Source organism: Panthera onca, chromosome B3 (genome assembly GCF_046562875.1).
Source record: "Panthera onca isolate mPanOnc1 chromosome B3, mPanOnc1 haplotype 2, whole genome shotgun sequence".
Classification (NCBI taxonomy): domain Eukaryota; kingdom Metazoa; phylum Chordata; class Mammalia; order Carnivora; family Felidae; genus Panthera; species Panthera onca.
Window position 1 is genome coordinate 34,471,299 of NC_138344.1, and position 18,913 is coordinate 34,490,211.

The following is an 18,913-nucleotide window of genomic DNA, read 5'->3' on the forward strand; positions in this document are numbered from 1 at the left end:
GCCCGGCCGTCCCATCTCATACGGTATGATCTAGCGACCCCGGCTTGTTCTGCACAGTGATAAGCAGTACATTCCTTTGGCTGCAAAGAGCCAGGGAGCTTGTTTTCAAGGGCAGCCCTGAACAGAAGTGCTGAGAAGACTGTGTCGCCCCTTCTCTATCTAAAGAAGCCCAAGAGACTGAAAAGAAGGAGGATATTTAAAAAAATTTTTTTTAACGTTTTTATTTATTTTTGAGACAGAGAGAGACACAGCATGAACGGGGGAGGGGCAGAGAGAGAGGGAAACACAGAATCGGAAGCAGGCTCCAGGCTCCGAGCCATCAGCCCAGAGCCCGACGCGGGGCTCGAACTCACGGACCGCAAGATCGTGACCTGAGCTGAAGTCAGACACCTAACCGACTGAGCCACCCAGGCGCCCCGAAGGAGGATATTTTAAAGAGGAGCCCCTCCTGCTGAGGAGGCCTCAGTAACATTGTCCCGAAGGTTCCCAACATGTGGTTAAGAGGCACAAGGAAGAGGGAGCAGGGATCTTCAAAAACAAGCTTAGGGAGAAGGCTAACCAGGGGTCTCCTGAGAAAGTGGGCAGAGCCACATTGCTGCCTCTGCAGGAGAATTTTCCAGTCTAAACAGTGGGCAATTTTGTCCTCCAGGTGACACTGGGCAATGTCTGGAGACATCGTGGGTCGTCATAACTGAAGGAGCATCTTTCCAGAGTCTAGTGAATAGACACCAGGGATGCCGCTCAGCTTCTAACGGTGCATAGGGCAGTCCCACAGCAAAGAATTGTCGGACCCCAAATACCAACAGTGCCAAGGCTAAGAAACTCTACGCTAGATAAATCAGGCTTGGGTAGAGATAGTGGCCATGACATTAGAAGGAAAATGCTTTGAGAAGAAGCATGTTTAGGTACCCAGCCTGAAGCACAAGGCAGCCCTTGGTCATAAAAACAGCAAACAATGATAATACCACTCATGTAGTATTTATTATGGCGCAGACGACATCCTAAACTCTTCATGTACGAGTCATAAAATCCTCTGAAACAAACTATGTGATAGGTACTATTATCCCCATTTTACAGATGACAAAACCGAGGCACTGGATCTGCCCAAGGTCCAGGATTAAGTAAGCAACAGATATCAACTAGGCAGGGATATCGACTAGGCAGGCTGGTTTCAAGAGTCCAAGTTCACATAGCAGGCACTTGGTAAGTGTTTGATGAGTTAATAGGAGGAAAAATGAACTTGGCCATGAGTAAAAACATGGACCGAATATATAAACAATACAAAGAGAACAGAATTATGAACAAAAGGATACTGACTTCTCAATTACTCCAAACGAACCAAGGGGTGAGCATCCTGTGGTGGGGAAGGAAGCCAGGGGGCATGTGAAGGCTCCACTTGCCAAATTCCTCCATCATTAAGAATCAGGTAGTTATCATCATCGTTCCAAGAAGAAGGTGGGCTAAACATACACACGAGGACAGTGGCCTAAAGACTTTACAGATAATCCCTGACCTACAGTTTTTCAACTTTATGATGGTGTGAAAGAGATCTGCATTCAGCAACTTTATGATGGTGTGAAAGAGACACCCACTCGGTAGAAACTGTATTTTGAATTTTGATTTTGGATCTCTTCCTGGGCTAGGGATACGTGGCACAAATTGTCTCTCATGATGGTGCACAGGGGCAGTGGTAGCTCCTGGTCTGCTCGAGATCACGAGGATAAACAGCTGAGACGCTTTACCACCGTTGTGCACCCAGACAACCATTCTGTTTTTCACTTTCAGAACAGTATTCAATAAATTACATGAGATATTCAACACTCTCTTATAAAACAGGCTTTGTGTTGGATGGTTTCTCCCAAATGTAGGCTAAAGTCGGTGTTCTGAGCACTTTAAGGTGGGCTAGGCTAAGCTACGACTTTTGGTAGGTTAAGTGTATTAAATGCATTTTCGACTTAGGATGGGTTTATTAAAACGTAACCCCATTGTAAGTCAAGGAAGATCTGTACTATGATTTGTTTTCTTTTCCAAAGACCAAGATTTGTGGCCTAAGTGATAAGTTATTCTGTCTGTCAAAACTTTGTTTTAACTGTAATCTGGCCTGGAAACATAACATAGTGGGGAATTTAGAAGTTATTTTAAAAACACCTTTTTATGGTTTGGATTTTGTATGTGTAAGTGTAGGAGGGAATGGAAATTTCAGGAAAAAAAAATCAAAGTACATAAAATAGTCATTTTTCTTAGAACCATTTATAGTCCCAAAGTCACTGTTAGGGTCAAAACAGACACACACACACACACACACACACACACACACACACACACACACACACATCTATTCTGTATAACTGTTTAGAGTAAGATCACATTTGAGATATGGGTATTAGTTTTTCAGACAATAATCACAAATTTATAAGGTATTTGTTTTTAAGTACTAGTACAAATGGAACTAGAAATTTCCAAAGGAAAGAATTTATAAACTTGGACTGTGTGTGTTTCTATGAAGCAGAAAAAAATACTTAGAACACAAGAAATATCCACAATATAGAAAACAAGGGGTTTTTTGCCCCTGAACTTAGGGGTAACTAAATACCAAAAGGGTTATTTAAAGAAATCAGAAAAGGTGGTGTCATAGGGAAGGAACACTCAAAACTCAGCGGATATCATTTTTGCCATTTAAAATGTTGGGTGGAGGGGCGCCTGGGTGGCTCAGTCGGTTGAGCGGCCGACTTCAGCTCAGGTCATGATCTCGCGGTCCGTGAGTTTGAGCCCCGCGTCGGGCTCTGTGCTGACAGCTCAGAGCCTGGAGCCTGTTTCAGATTCTGTGTCTCCCTCTCTCTGACCCTCCCCCGTTCATGCTCTGTCTCTCTCTGTCTCAAAAATAAATAAACGTTAAAAAATTTTTTTTTCTTAATAAAAGAAAAATAAATAAAAATTAAAATTAAATGTTGGGTGGAAAAAAAAATGTGGGGTGGTTGCCTCAGTTTCCCCAGCTTATATTATCTATCCCCAGCATCTGCTTCCTCTGATGGTCCCTCAACATCTTCACAAACTTCTACAAACAGAATATGCAACCCAAGTTCTTCTAGGTCTTTTGTGTTTCATTTCTTGATTTGGAATTTTCCCTCAAGCTAACAATTCCTTTCAAATCTAGAGATGGAGGCATCTGAAGCACGCAAAGTTTCACAAAAATAGTCGAAGGCAGAGCTACCATGCTGGGGAGGAGGATGGCTAGGACTTCCTTCCAGTCTTCCTGGCACCAGGCATGGATGGGTGATACCACGATGGCCAGCACCAAGATTGGAAGGATGAAAAACCAATTCACGTTAAGTCAGCCAAGGACGGAGAAGGGCAAAGAGGTTCCCAAACGCCAGGCAGGCCGCTCTGTCATGGTCAAGGAAGTCAGCAAGCATTAGCCAATACGAAAGCCAGATTCCAGGCAGAATTGTTTATTGTATGTTCCACCATGCCACCTACCAGCAGGTAATAAACGTACTCAAAAACAAAAAAACAAAAAAAACCCCAGAGATCTGAAGGGGAATCCTGGCCCTACACAAGGAAGAGGCTAAAAGGCCAGGACGGCCCCCACTGTGCCCCCACTAAAACCTGAAGCTGTTTCTCTTTCTGCTACATTGCAAAGGGCTTTCCAAACACGAAGTCTTAGGCTCGCAGCTCCATGTGTAACAGAAGCAAATTTGATTTTTCTGCCCTTGGACTTGAATCCACAAGATTTGGCACAGCATGAATTAGTGAACATTGACATTCTTCCCAGTCCTTAATAAGGTCTTTTTACTTTAATTTCTTCATTTCTCATAAGTAGAAATACTCTTAATTTTGCAGAAGCACTCAGTTACACTTAGACCATTGGAAACAGAAGGCCTGACGAATACCAGCTGGAAACAACACAGTGCCTGCTTTAGTCAGCTTGCAATTCTGGAAGGGTTCTGTGCAAGACACTCGCTAATGAGAGCGTGCCCTATGCTGTTCTTTGAAGAGCATCTTTGTTTCCTGGTTGCTCTCAAAGGATAATCCCACGCTGCTCCAAAGACTTCCATCACCAGTGCAGTTTGCTACACTGACTTGTCTCCTTCCCTTTCTCCCTCCTTTTATTTTTGTATTGAGGTATAACATACATAAAGTGCATAAAGTATGCTTATTGTAAATATATGACTTTTTTTTTTTTTACTTTGAAGTCCTAAATAACCACCACCTAGGTCAAGATGTAGAATATTTCCAACATCCCAGAAGGATTCCTCGTGCCCCTCACTGGTCAGTCTCACCCTACCTCTGTTCGTATCCATTCTTCCGATTTAATTTTCACCACAAATTCACTTTGTTCTTGAATAAATATAAATGCAATCATACGGTAGGTACTTTTGTGTCTGGCATCTTCAGATCAACAAGAAAAATTTACTCAGTGAGTTCAGTGAATGAACCCATGTGAAGTTCATTCAGCGGTTGATTGTATCAGTTTGTTTTTAACAGCTTTATTGAGGTATAACTGACACACGATTAATTGCACATATTTGAAGGGTACAGCTTGATGAGACTACTCGTACACATTCACCCAAGAAACCATCACCATCGCCAAGATAATGCGCATATCCATCACCCCAAAAGTTTCTTTGTACCCCTGGGTTATTTTCCATCCCTCCCCTTCCCTTTATCCCCCACAAACACTGATATACTTTCTGTCATTACAGATAAGCTGACATTTTCTCGAAGTTTACATAAATGGAATAACACAGTATGTCCACTTTTTTGGGTAGGTTCTTTCACTCAGCATACTTATACTGAGATATACGCATGTTCCGGCACGTATCCAGAGTGCGTATCTTTCTACTGTGCAGTAGTATTTCTTAGTATGGATGAACTAAGATTTGTTTATTCACTCACCTGTTGATAGACATTTGCATGGTTTCCAATTAATGGCAAATAAAGCTGCTATGAACATTCATGAACAAGTCTTTGTCTGGATGCAAATTTCCTTTCCTCTTGGGTAAATATTGGACCATACGATAGGTACGCATGTAACTATTTAAGACACTGCCAAATGGCTTTCCAAAGTTGTTGGCCATTTTTATATCCCACTAGCAGTGTAGGAGGGAACCCGGTCCTCTACATCCCCATCGGGACTTGGTATGGTCAGTCTTCTTAATTTTAGCCACTCTACTGGGTGTGTGGTCATATCTCACTACGGTTTCTGTATATTTCCCTAACGATGACTAAAGATGATTAGCATCTTTTCATGACCTTACTTGCCAACCATCTTCCTTGGTGAACGTTGTTTTTTCCTTACTAGTGAGTTTTGGGAGTACCTTATATATTCTGCAGAAAAGCCATTTATCAATTATATGATTTGTAAATATTTTCTCTCAGTCTGTGGTTTGTCGTTTCATTCTCTTAAGAGTGTCCTAGAACAGTAGAAGTTAGTAGTTTTGATCATACATTGATGCATTTTAAATGTTAAACCAACCTTATTTTCCTGGAATAAAGCCCAGTTCCTTATCCATGATGTAGTACCATTTCCTATAATGCTGATTTCAATTTGCTAAAATTATATTTAGAATTTTTGTATTGATGTTCACGATGGATAATCACCTATAGTTTTCTTGGAGTAGCTTTATTTGGCTTTGGTATGTAATGCTGCTCTCACAATGACTTAGGAAGTTTTCTTCCTCTTCAATTTTCTGGAAGAGTTTGTATACGATTAGTATTATTTCTTCCTTAAACGTTTGTAAGAATTTACCAATGAAGACATCAGGACCTGGAGTTTTTGTTTTCTTTTTGCTTTTGTTTTTTGCAGTAAGGCTTTTAACTACAAATTCCATTTATTCAATTAATATAGAACTATCCTGTTAACAAATTTTGTCTCGAGTGAGCTATGGTAGTTTGCATCTTTCTAATAATTTGTCTTTTTCATCTAAGTTGTTGAATTCATAGCAATAAACGTATTCATAAGATTTCCTTATCATCCTGTTGCTGTATCTACAGAATCTATAGTGATAACACCACTCTGTCTCCTGGTAACAGTAATTTGTGTCTTCATTCTTTTTTTTCCCCCCTGATCACCCTGGTTCAAGATTTATCCATTTTATTGATCATCTCAATGAACCAGCTTCTGGTTTAAATGGTTTTCTCTATAGTTTCTCTGTTTCTATTTTATAGTTCACTGCTTTGATCTTTATTAGTTCCTTTCTTCTTGGTTTGAGTTTAATTGCTCTTTTCCTAGTTGTCATGGTGGAAACAGAGGTCATTGATTTGAGGTCTATTTATCTTTATAGGTATTGAGTTACATAAGTTTCCTTCTAAGTGCTGTGTGAGCAGCATTCCATAATTTGTTATTTTGTGTTTTCAGTTTCATTCAGGTCAAAGTACTGTCTAATTTTCCTTTCATTTATTCTCTGACCCAAAGATCACTTTGAAGTGTGTTATTTTATTTCCAAATTTGGGGGGGACTTTCCAGATACCTTCCTGTTATTGATCTCTAATCAAATCCCATTGTGATGAGAGAACAAACTGTCTGCATCTTGAATCTTGTTATACTGAAACTTGTTTGATGGCCCAAAAAATGACCAAGAACAATTGCTAAGTGTTCTTCGTGCCCCTGGAAAGAATGCATATATGATTTTGTTTGAGGGAATGTTCTACAAATGTCCACTAGGTCAAGTTGGTTGATAGTCATGGTCAAGTCTCCTATACCCTTTCGGATTTTTCTGTCCATATGTGCTATCAAATATTAGGAAGGAAGCACTGAAATCTCTGACTATACTTGTGGATTTGTCTGTTTCTCCTTGCAGTTACATCAGATTTTGCTTCACTAATTTGAAGCACTAGTCTTAGGTACATAAATGTTTAAGACTATTATGTCCTCTTGATAAATTGACTCCTCTTGTTATGAAATGACCCTCTTTATCCCTAGTAATATTCTTTGCTCCAAAATCTACTCTACCTGATGGTGACAGGGTCCCTCCAGCTTTCTTTTGACTGGTTTTAAGAGGATCTCTCTCCCTTCTTCACCTTTTAATCTATTTGTGCCTTTATGTTTAAGTGCATTTCTTGTAGACAGCACACAGGTGTGTGCCTTGGTTTTTTAATCCAATCTTTCAATCTCTGCCTTTTAGTTGAGGTGTTTTTGTGATTAATACAATCATATTTAAGCCTACCATCTTGCTATTTGTTTTTTCTAGTTGTCTCATCTGTTATTTGATTCTTTTTCCTCTTTTTCTGTACTCTTTTGAATTATTTGAAAATAATAATAAATTACATTATTTCCCTTTTTTTGACTGGTGTCACGTTAATGGTTGTTTTAGGGTTTACAGTATACAGCCTTCACACATCAGTCTACCTTTAAGTAACATGATACCATTTTACATATGTTATAAGAACCTTATAATATTTCCATTTAGCCTCCTCTGGCATTTATACTAGTGTTGTTGTACATTTTGCTCATACATATCCCCCAAGATGTTATTTTTTATTTAAAGAGTCTATATTTAAGGGAGATTTACATAATTTCTTAAAGCCTTATACATTTACCCACGTAGTGATCACTTCTGGGGCACTGCATTCCTTTGTAGAGGTCCATATTTCCACCTGATACCATTTTCGTTCTGCCTAAAGAACTTCCTGTAACAATTCTAGTGGTGGAATTTGTTAGTACAGCATTGGTATGTCTGACAAAACGTCTTTATTTAACCTTTATTTTTGAAAGATTTTTTTTTCCTGGGTGGAGAATTCTAAATTGAGTTTTATTCTTTCAGTGCTTTAAAGATGTTGTTTCCCTGGGTGCCTGGGTGGCTCAGTCGGTTAAGCGACCGACTTCCACTCAGGTCATGATCTCATGGCTTGTGGGTTCGAGTCCCATGTCAGGTTCTGTGCTGACAGCTCAGAGCCTGGAGCCTGCTTCGGATTCTGTGTCTCCCTCTCTCTCTGCCCCTCCCCTGCTTGCACTGTCTCTCTCTCTCTCTGAAAAATAAGTAATGTTTAAAAAAACGTTTTTAATTTAAAAAGATAAATAAAGATGTTCTTTCCCTTACATGAGTGACAGGAGACAAGGAATCTGCTGTATCCCGATCTTTGTTTCTGTGTGTGTAAACTGTCTCTCTTTTTGTTTTAGGAGCTTCTGATTTTTTTTCTCTTCATTACTAGTTTTGAGCGACTTGATTACGGTGTGACTTGGTTCAATTTTCTCCGTCTTCTAGTTCTTGGAGCTCACTGATATTCCTGAGTTCATAGTTTTCATATCTTTTCTGTCACTCCCCTCCCACCTCTTCTCCTTTTGGTACTCTAATTGCACATAGATAAGCCCACCTGAAGCTGTCCCAGAGCTCACAGATGCTCTGTTCATTTTTAAGATTCTTTTCTCATTCTATGTTTTATTTCAGAAAGTTTCTAGTGTTACATCATCAAGTTCATTTATCTTTTCTCCTGCACTGCCAAATCTGCCGTGAATTGCATCCAGCATATTTTTCACTTCAGACTTCGTCATTTTCAACCCGAGAAGTTTGACAAGGGCTTTTATGTCTTCCATGATTCTACTTAACTTTTTGAATCTATGAAATACTGCCTTAATAACTTTTAATATCCTTCTTTACAAATACGAAACTCTGCATCGGTTCTGAGTTGGCTTCAACTGTTCTCTTTGTGAAGAACGGTGCTGTTCTTCTGTTCCTGTGTGTGCCTGGTAATCTTTGACCAAATGTCAGACATCTTGAATTGTACCTTTTTGGGTGCTAGATATTTTTATATTCTTATATTCGTGAGCTTTGTGCTAGAATAGTTAAGTTACTCAGCAACAGTTTGATCCTTTCCAGGAGTGCTTTTACGATTTGTCAGGTAGGTCCAGAGCAACACAGAGTCTAGGGTCAATTATTTCCCCAGTACCGAGGCAAGAGCTTCCTGAGTGTTCTCTCTAACATCCCCTGGACTGGGAGTTTTTAAAATCTGGGTGCTGGAAAGAGTCACTGTTTCTGGTGCTGTATGAGGGCTGGACACTGTTCCCTTCAATCCTTTCAGACGGTTCTTTTCCAGACTCAGGCTATTGACTCGCATGCGTGTGCTCATTGGTCCTGTGTTGCACCCCTGAGGAGAACCCTTGGGGACTCTGTGTCTTCCCTCACCGTCACTTCACTCTCTGGTACTCTGTCCTGCAGACTCTTGCCACATGGCCCCACTGGGCTCTCAAGTCCAGGTACGCAAATCAAGGAGTCCAACAGGTTCCGCCCGGGTCCCCGTTCCTTCCTCCACTCCAAGGGTAGGAAATGCTATCAAGGCAGTTAGCTGGGGAAATTTTAGGGTTCAACTCATTTGTTTCCCATCTCCAAGAAATCATTGTCTTATGCTGACCAATATCCACAGTTCTGAAACCACTGCTTCATATATGTTGTCTGGTTCTGTTTTGTTTTGGTTATTTCAGGGAGAAGGTAAAGGGGAAAACTTTCCTTTCCCTATTGCTCTATCTCGGCCATTTTGCTCTCGTTCTCGATGGGAGGGTAAATCCAACACCTATGGTTCCATCTTGGCTGGAATCAGAAGTTTATTTTTTAATTGTTATTTAGTGTTACCTTGTATGGAGATACTATAAGTAGCTATCCATTCTGTGGATGCATAAGGTTTTTTGCATGATTTCAAATTTGGGGCTATTGTAAATGAAACTAACTGCTTGTAACAGTTTTATGCATACGTTTTGGTAGATACAGACACTCATTTCCCTTAGGTAAATACTTAGGAGTAGAACAGCCAGGTTTTTGAACGGGTATATGGCTAGCTTTCAGAGATTGTGCAAAACAGTTTCCAAAGGGGGCCATGGTTTTAAACTCCCACCGGCATCACATGGAAGTTGCAGCAGCTCCCATTCCTCATCAGCACTTGGTACTCTCAGTGTTTCTCATAGTAAGCTATTCCGGTGATATCCCATTTTAATTTGTATTTCCCTAAGGACTAATGATTTTGATTGATCGCCTTTTCGTACGCTTATTGACCAGCCGAATATCCTCTTACGTGAAGTATGTATTCAAGTCTTCGGTCCATTTTAAAGTCCGATTGCTTAACTTTCTTAATGATCACTACAGGATTTTTTTAACATGACCCTTTTGTCAAATATATTACGGTCAATATGCTCACCTGTTTAGGGCATATCTTTTCGCTCTTTTTTTTTTTTTTTTATGGTGTATTTTCATAAACAAAAGTCATCGATTCCAGGGTAGCTCAATTCTTTTGGTGTCTTGTTTGAGAAACTGCCAGTGCAACTCATACAGATATATATTTTTTTAAGTTTATTTATTTTGAGAGAGAGAGAGAGAGAACACAAGCAGGGTTGGGTCAGAGATAAGGAGAGACAGAATCCCAAGCAGACTCCACACCATCAGCACAGAGCCCGACGCGGGGCTTGAATCCACGAACGGCGAGATCATGACCTGAGCCGAAGTCAGACACTCAACCAACTGAGCCACCCAGGTGCCCCTAATGTAGATATTTTCATGTTTCCTTCTAAAAACATTATGATTTTTTCCTTTCTTCTCCTTGAATACAGCTGCAACGGTATGAGAAACGTTACACAGCTCAACTTCTTTTTGCCCTTCTATCGCCTTTCTGTTCAACATCCAATCGTATGATACTGTCTAGAGGCAATTTGAAGGCATTGGCTGCACATCTTACTACATTAAGAGTAGGTCCTAAACCCATTACAAGGTCCCCTGCTGTTCACCTTGTGACTTGCTAATCAGTTAGCAAAACAAATATTTTACTTCACCCTTACTTCATTCTACAGTGTCTCTGTTCTTTTTGTTTGAAAGGTTCTATAAATAACAGGTTGAAGAGCTGGGGGCCCCAGGGGTGAGCTTTTATTTCCTTCTAGTTTTTCATTGTTTTCTAAATTCTTTACAATACACGTGCATACTTTTAATTTAAAAAGTAAACTTAAAAAAAAACCTCATTGAGCAGTTGTGAGTTAGGTATACGTATGTTTTTTCACTTGTAGGAAAAAACATGTTTCGCAGCTCTTTCCTAAACAGATGACGTTGACTATACATATTACGACTTAGAAAAGCAACTTGCTCAGTCAGTGTCTGTTGGGAAGACAGTAAAACAGTTTCATTAGCTTAAAAGCTTTCTACAATCTACACAGTTTCCCTTATTAATAACATATGATTTTGATTAAAATCTCGGTCAAGTTTTTTTTTTCCCTGCTCTTGGTCTTACCTTATCTGCAAATGAAGCCACAGAAAGTTTTAAAAATATAATCATTTGCCAAGGGTCATTAACAATTACCAAGAGTAGAGGTTGAGCAATCCTTTGTGATAGTGTCCTTGTTGCAGGAGGAAGAGGAAGACAGCTGGATAGAAATACCTGGGGGCACCTGGGTGGCTCAGTCAGTTAAGCGTCTGACTTCGGCTCAGATCACGATCTCATGGTTCATGAGTTCGAGCCCTGCATTGGGCTCTGTGCTGACAGCTCAGAGCCTGGAGCCTGTTTCGGATTCTGTATCTCCCTCTTCTCTCTGCCCCTCCCCTGCTCGTGCTCTGTCTCTCTTTCTCTCTTTCAAAAATAAATAAACATTAAAATATTAAAAAAAAAAAAAAAAAAAGTACCTGAAAAGGGTTACTTACACTCTGCCCCAGTGTCTGCTTTTCCCGCACTATTGTGGGACAATTTTTACAGAGATGTATCCAGTCACCCGAGCCGCATTTAGAAAAGCATAGTTTACTTGACAGCATTTACAAATCATGTCTTTTCCTCAGAATAACTTACACTGCAGAAATGCTTCCATATGCTAAAGTTGGACATGCTATTGTAATGAAGAAGAGAGATGTCTTTAAGCGGGTAGTTTTCACATACATGCTAAACTGCATCATGCACAAATTAGTAATGCTGTCCCTTAAGAGTTTACCATAAATGGTTTTCTAATTCTTTCTGCCGTTCTCTGCCACAGACTGGGAGTGGATTTTGCCACAAAACAATGGGCCAGCAGGACATCAATTATGATTTATCTCAGCAACGAAAGCAATTTGATAGCAATCATAATTCCTACGTTTTAATGAAAAAATACACTTGTTTCTCAAATCTTTCGTGTTCCTTAAGAGTTCCAGGAGGAGACAACCTCCAACTTCAAATTCCAAAACACGTATACTTGTAGTTATCTCCTCTCTATCAGACTTTAGAGTGGTGGTCTGCAAAGTGGGAACCATGGCCCAAATCCAGCTAACCACCTGTTTTTATAAATAAAGCTTTATTGGAACAGAGTTATGCACATTCAGTTACCTATGGTCTATGGCCGCCTTTGTGCTGCAAAAGCAGAGTTGAGCAGTTATGACGGTAACTTTGTACTCCAGAAAGCCCAACATATTCACAACTGGTCCTTTATAGGAAAAAAAAAAAATTCTGACCCCTGTTTTAATAAGTACCTTCTTATTTCTCACACTGCAGAAATAAACAGATGCTACCATTGCCAGCACTGCTGCCAGGATTTTTAGGACATAGGCAGGATGACAGTCACAGCCCCACAAAGCTCTGATAAGACACCAAGAAGAAATTCAACACCCAAGAAAGCATTGAATCTTTTCTTTAGGGTGGATGACAATGACCTTGGCAGCCAAAATGCATATAATTATATTTGAGAACTGTCCTAAAATGTATGTTCTCCAAGTAATCTATAAATGATTCTAAAAAAGTTTTTTTTTTTAATCTTTCTACTACAAAGTTCTTAAGAATATTTTGAGGCGGTACCATATGCCAAGATGGGATACTTTTCACTCAATTTTAAAACGCAACATTCCAGGGGCGCCTGGGTGGCTCAGTCGGTTAAGCGTCCAACTGCAGCTCAGGTCACGATCTCACGGTCCGTGAGTTCGAGCCCCGCATCGGGCTCTGGGCTGATGGCTCAGAGCCTGGAGCCTGCTTCCGATTCTGTGTCTCCCTCTCTCTCTGCCCCTCCCCTGTTCATGCTCTGTCTCTCTCTGTCTCAAAAATAAATAAAAACGTTAAAAAAAAATTTTTAATAAAAAAATAAATAAAATGCAACATTCCAAAGCAACTCATAAACCTTTTTTTTTTTTTTTTCATTTCCCAGAGCAAGTACTTTAAGAAAAATGAAGGCAATACTGATTTGTGAACCTTTTGTTCAGGTACGCACAGGCAAATGTGCACATGCGCTCCCTCTCTTGCTCTCTCTCTCATCAGGCTAACTTGAAAAATTGAGAGAAATAGCAAAGTAAATTGACCATTCATAAAATATTTTCAGTTGTGATGGTCTGTTTTAGCAACAACAACAACAAAACACCGGAAAATTGATTCAACTATTAGAATTAATAGCCCTGACAGTTGCAAACAGTAATAAATAATATAACTTAATAATGAAAAGACAGTTGTCTTAGTCCATTCCAGCTGCTATAACAAAAATACCATAGACTCAGTGGCTTATGAACAATGCACATTTAGTTGTCACAGTCCTGGAGGCTAGGATGTCTGAGATTAAGGGGCCGGCGGATTTGGTGTCTAGGAGAGCTCATTTCCTGGTTCATGACAGCAGGTAGGAGGGCTCATTTCCTGGTTCGTCACAGCAAGTTTCTCACTGTGTCTTTACCTAGCAGAAGGGGCAAGAGATCTCTCTGGGATCTCTTTTATAAGGGACTAGTCGTCTTAGGACTGAATCACCTCCCAAAGGCCCCACCTCCAAATACCATCACACTGGGGATTCAGTTTCAACGTATGAATTTGGCGGGGGGGAGGGGGGGGACACATTCAGTCTATTGTATTCCATCCTGGTCCTCCAAAATTCATGTCTTTCTTGTATGCAAGACATCTTGTATGCATCGTCCAAATAGCCCCCAAATTCGTAACCGGTTCCAGCATCAACTTTGAAGTCTAGGTCCAGTCCTATCTAAATATCAACCTAAATCAGATATGAGCGAGGCTCAGGTATGATTTGTCCTGAGGCAGTCTGCTCTCCAACTGTGAACCTGCGAAGTCAGGCATGTTATGTGCTTCTGAAATACAACAGTGAGACAGGCACAGGACAGGCATTCTCATTCCAGACGGGAGAAAGAAGAAAGGAGAAAAGACGGACAAAGCCTAAGCAAGTCCAAAACCCAAGGAGGCAAATTCCATTAGACCTTAAGCCTCAAGAATAATCCTCTTTGCCTTGATACTCTGCTCTCCAGACTCAGTGGGGCAGTGCTCCTGCCCAAGCTTTGCTGGGCTAGGTTGAGGCCCCTACAGCTTTGGGCAGCCCTGTCCCCACAGTGGCTCTCCAGGGTTAACACCTGGGACCATGGCTTTGCTGGGAGGCCTTGTCCTTTGAAATCAAGATGGAGGCAGCCATGCCCCCAAGCTCTGCCAGGCACAGCCCACGCCTTACCGGGCGCTGGAACAGCACCTGGGGCAGCCAAGGAAAGAGTGCTGGCAAGTGAGGTGGTCCAGGGAGAGTCAGGCACAAGCAAAGCCTTCTTTGCATTCTTCCATTGTCTTGGAAAATGGTTCCTGGCTTCTTTGAGATGGCTGACTAATCCCCCTATGAGTCGTCTCTTGGCCACACCCTACGTGTTCTCTCCCGAGGACTTTCTCATTCTCTTCAATACGCATACGGATACGCTCAGAATTTTCCAAATCTTTAAGTTCTGTGCTCTGCTTCTTTCCGATTAACAATTCCAACTTTGAGCCGTTTCTCTTTTTTCACATTTTACTAGAAGCAGTCGAGACAAACCAGGCCACTCCTTCAACCCTTGGCTTCAAAAGCGCTTCAGCTAAATCTCTAATTTCATCCCTTGCAAGTTCTACCTTCCACAAAACACTAGAACCCGAACACAACTTCTTTCAAGTGTTTGGCCACTTTGTAACCGGCACGGCCTGTCCTGCAGTTTCCAGTAACATGTTCCTCACTTCGGTCTGAGGCCCCATCCTTCACTAACCACATTCCACCATCTTTCTGTTCAGGATCTCTGTTCTCTGAGCAGAGTGAGGCTTTCTCTACAGCCCTCCTCTTCCCTTTCTGAGCTCGTACCAGAAACACCCTTAAAAGTCCACTCATGGCCTCTTCTAGAATGCACCCCCATCTTCCAGTCTCTGCCCACAACCCAGTTCCGAAGCCACCTCACCATTTAGCCATTTGTCATAGAAGCACCCCCACTACTCGGTGCCCATTTTTGTCTTAGTAGGTTTGAGGCTGCTACAAGAAGGTACCATAGACTGGGTGGCTGATAAACAACGGAAATGTATTTGTCACACTTCTGGAGGCTAGAAATCCAAGATCATGGTGTTTTGTTCCGGGTGGCAGACTTCTTATTGTACCCTCACGTGGCAGGCAGCAAGCTCCCTCCTGACTCTAATGAAGGCACTAACCCCATTCGTCAGGGCTCTCCCTCCCCATACCCTAAGCACCTGCCAAAGGCCCCACCTGCAAATACCATCATGTTGGATATTAGGTTTCAACATGTGAATCTGAAGGGGACGCGAACATTTAAACTATAGTAGTTGTCCTTTCTGATTTCTTGCAATTACGAATGGGGATGATGCAGTGGAGTGAGGGGGGTTTAAATCTCCAAGTGACTCTAAAAAAATGATGCTTAGAGCTCAGCCAGATTTTCTATTCGTTCCTTCAACCATTCATTCAACCAGTCAGTCATCCGACAAGTATTTTATTGAGCACCTACAACACACCAGGCTATATTCCAGGAGCCGGGAAGATGGCAGTCTCACGGAGCCGACAGCCTAGTGGGGGATACAGTACAATGCAGGATCATATCTGGCCCAGAAAAACAAAGCCAGAACATAATGCACAGACCTAAAGGAAGTTAAGCTATTCAGACGAGAACATCAAGAATCCTGCCTGAAGGGTCACATCCAGGCAAACCCTTGCACATACCTCTTGTCCGCTCCCCACCCTCCTGGACTTCCCCTATGAAACCCCTCTCTCAGGAAAGGTTCGAACCAAGTCAGTCACACTTCGATACAGATGCCTGACCCACCATTCCTCTCAGAAGTGTCTGCATTTCATGACGTGTAGACATGAGGAGTTCCTAGGCAGCAGGAAGGGATTTTAAGCACCTTCGCAGGGTCTTGCATCTGTTTCCAAGGAAACATTTATCATGCACCTGTTCTGTTGTAGGAGCAGCATTTGGCCTGTTTAGGCAGCAGTGAATAATCCATTTGCTGTGAAACACACAGAGCCTGAAGGGAAGCATGCTTGATACTCTCTGCCCCCTCCAGATGCTCTGTCCACCCTTCTCCGTCCAGCCCTGTTGCCTAGGAGGCTGGCCTCTGAGGACTGCACCAAGGGGCTTTTTTCTTTTTTGTGCGGTTCAGTTAAAGGGAGTCCCCAGCTGGAAATGGAGAAGGGGAGGAAAAGAGAGGGCCAGATCCTTATTTCTCTGCTCCCTCCCTGCCTGGCTGCTGGCTGGCAGGGGCTGTGTCCCCCTCCCAAAGATCGTGGCTCCCAATTAGGGTCCCCTCGCATACCTACAGCGACAGCTTTAGCTGGAGCTCTCTCTAATCATCTCTGCACACCGCCCCTGCAGGTGCCCCTCGAAGGGGTAAAAGGTCCATGCTGGTGTTCCACCACGCCTAGATGGTAGTCTCCTCCCTGCCCTCTCCCTCGCGGCCCCATTCTCAAGGACACAGCCAGCAACAGCAGCGATGCTCTCAGATCAGACGCCGACTCTGGGCACCAGCTTCATTTGTAAGCTCCAAGGCTTAGGAGGGACAGGAGAACTGGTGAACATTCTATAAATGGTGCTTCCTCTCGAGCTTAGTGGTGACTCACCTCCAAACAGAACCAAACTCAGGGCAGTTACTGGAGTGACCCCAGCCCCTTGTGCAGAGAGGCAAAGCCTCTGAGCCGCCATGGCTTACCTTTCTGTGTTCAGTGGAGGGCTGTGGGCAGACGAGCTGGAATCCAAGCAGCAGGAGGGAACTCAGGACACTGAGAAGGAAAAACAGCAACAGGCAGGGCTGTGAGTATGTTCCAGGAAGCGGCATCCAGCTGAAGGCAGCAGCTCTGCCCCATCGCTGGAAGGGAGAGAACAGTCCAAGCCGGGCCCCGGGGACGTGACCCAGTGAAGGTGCACAGGGCCAGCAGCCTCGTGGGAGGGGAGGCAGCACGGGGCTGTGGGCTCGGCCAAGGCACGGGGCAGATCTGGGATCAAACCCTCTACCACTTACCAGCAGGGTTTCTGGGTCAGGATATGTAACCTCCTGAGCCTCAGTCTCCTCCCATGGAAGATGGGGCGACGGACACAGAGAAAGTGTTAGTGCGTGCATGGTCCCACTGGAGCTGGTAAGGTCAGGCTGGGGCTCTGAGCCTGGCCAGGGAAGCCTCTCTCCAACACGCCCTGCTTCCCTGGGAGCCTTTCCTCTGCTCGTCCTTGGCCCTTTCGTGTCACATATGTTCTCCATGGGCAGGATTAGCTGCGTTAAGCCTGACTGTCACCAGCCCTGATTAGGACTTGTCATCAAATAAAGGGAAGGTACGAACAGGAGCCAGCTGGCCCTGAGACAGCATGGTGTGCTAGGAGAGATGACGCTTTGGATTCAAACGCATTGAGGCTGGAATCCCAGCCCCACCATCCCCATCTGGGGGATTCCGGGCAAGCCGATGTCTCTGACTCCCCACGTTCTCACCTTCTGTACGGATCATGGAAGACGACAGAGGTGAAAGCACCCACACAGCGAGTTAATCACAGGAGACACAAGCACTGTCAGTTCATTTAAATCCCCAAAGTCCCTTGACTTGAAATCAGCCATGGCCTTGCTTTGAGCATCCCTGTAAAAAGGCCCCTTGTCCTACTTAGCTGTCTTCTGAATCCTTTTTTAAGCTTTAACCCCGAGGACAGTTAAGTGACCCAGTGGTTCTCAACCTTTTTGAGGCTTCCAACACAACTGTGAGATGTGAAACACTGCCCCCAGTCCGAGTGAAACTCACCGTGTGGAGTCACTGATGCGGACATCAAGAACCTCTCGGGACGTGGAGGTTAGGGCTGGTGGAGTTAGAGAAGAGAAAGCTCCCCACCGTCTCTAAGTATCTTCAGTTCTACCCTAAGCCCCTCTTTGTATGAAATCAGCCAGACCCTAGCAGACCACCCAGAATGCCTGTGGACAGACCGGCCAGAGACAGCAACGGGACGGGAAGCCGGGCGAAGGGATACGGAACGAGGTGTCAGATACATCCTTGTCATTGTTGTCTCAGAGTTGCAGCCAAGGCCCCAGAGCTGAGGGCCAAGAGCATTTATTACATATGTACGCACACATTTCAAAAAAGAGGGGCTGCATCGTCTATTCAGGACCAGAAAAGGAAGTGTCCCCTCTGCCCCGCCCCTGTTCCACGTTGTAGCCCCTCACCACCTCCACCTGTACAGGGAACAACTGAAGACTGAGACAAGTTTGCCCTGCGTGGATTTCTTTGAATATTTACACAGAAGTGCTGAGCACAGCCCCCTACTCTCCTCCTGTAGGAGAGGAAAACCTGGGGCTCTCTCCCAAGCCAAACAAGGAGGACTACCATTTAGAGAGCTTTATCTGAGACCCCAAGTTCAGGTTATAAGGACTGGTGCCAGATTCTCCCCCAAAACCTAGCTGGGGTGTCTAGGAGGGCAGAGTGGACAGAGTGGGCTGGAAGGGGAACAGCCCGTATTTCTACAGCAAGCAGGGCCAGAAGATGCGGGCTTTTTCCCATCAACTGTATACAGGTGTACAATGTGTATACAGGTTGCCTAGAAAGGAGCTCATCGAAGGCTGCTTGCCGGGTTAGGCAATGATGTGTGGCGGGTACCTGTGGAGTACAGGAGCTAGGAGGAGGGTCATAAGGGGATGTGCAGCAGGCGACCCCCAAGTGAGGACGAAGTCCTCCAAAGGACCAGCCCTGAGAGAGGAGACATCTGCCGACCTGAGGGCAGCAACACCAGATCACCAAGGGCACCGCGCC

The 18,913-nt window shown here is 43.4% G+C and overlaps 1 protein-coding gene across 4 annotated transcripts in view; it reads right to left on the reverse strand.

Annotated features, from left to right (window-relative positions):
• THSD4 (thrombospondin type 1 domain containing 4) overlaps positions 1-18,913 on the reverse strand; it is a 571,917-nt gene that overhangs the window by 519,026 nt on the left and 33,978 nt on the right. For 2 of the 4 annotated variants that reach the window (XR_009606663.3, XM_060620985.3), the window contains exon 3: positions 16,846-16,915. Coding sequence is in view for 1 of the 4 variants with exons in the window: in XM_060620985.3 (XP_060476968.1) it covers positions 16,846-16,915 (70 nt within the window). In the remaining 3 variants the exon portion in view is untranslated. Of the gene's footprint in view, positions 1-16,845; positions 16,916-17,154; positions 17,344-18,913 lie in introns of those variants that run through there. The other 2 variants (XM_060620986.3, XM_060620987.3) reach the window with 2 other exon arrangements.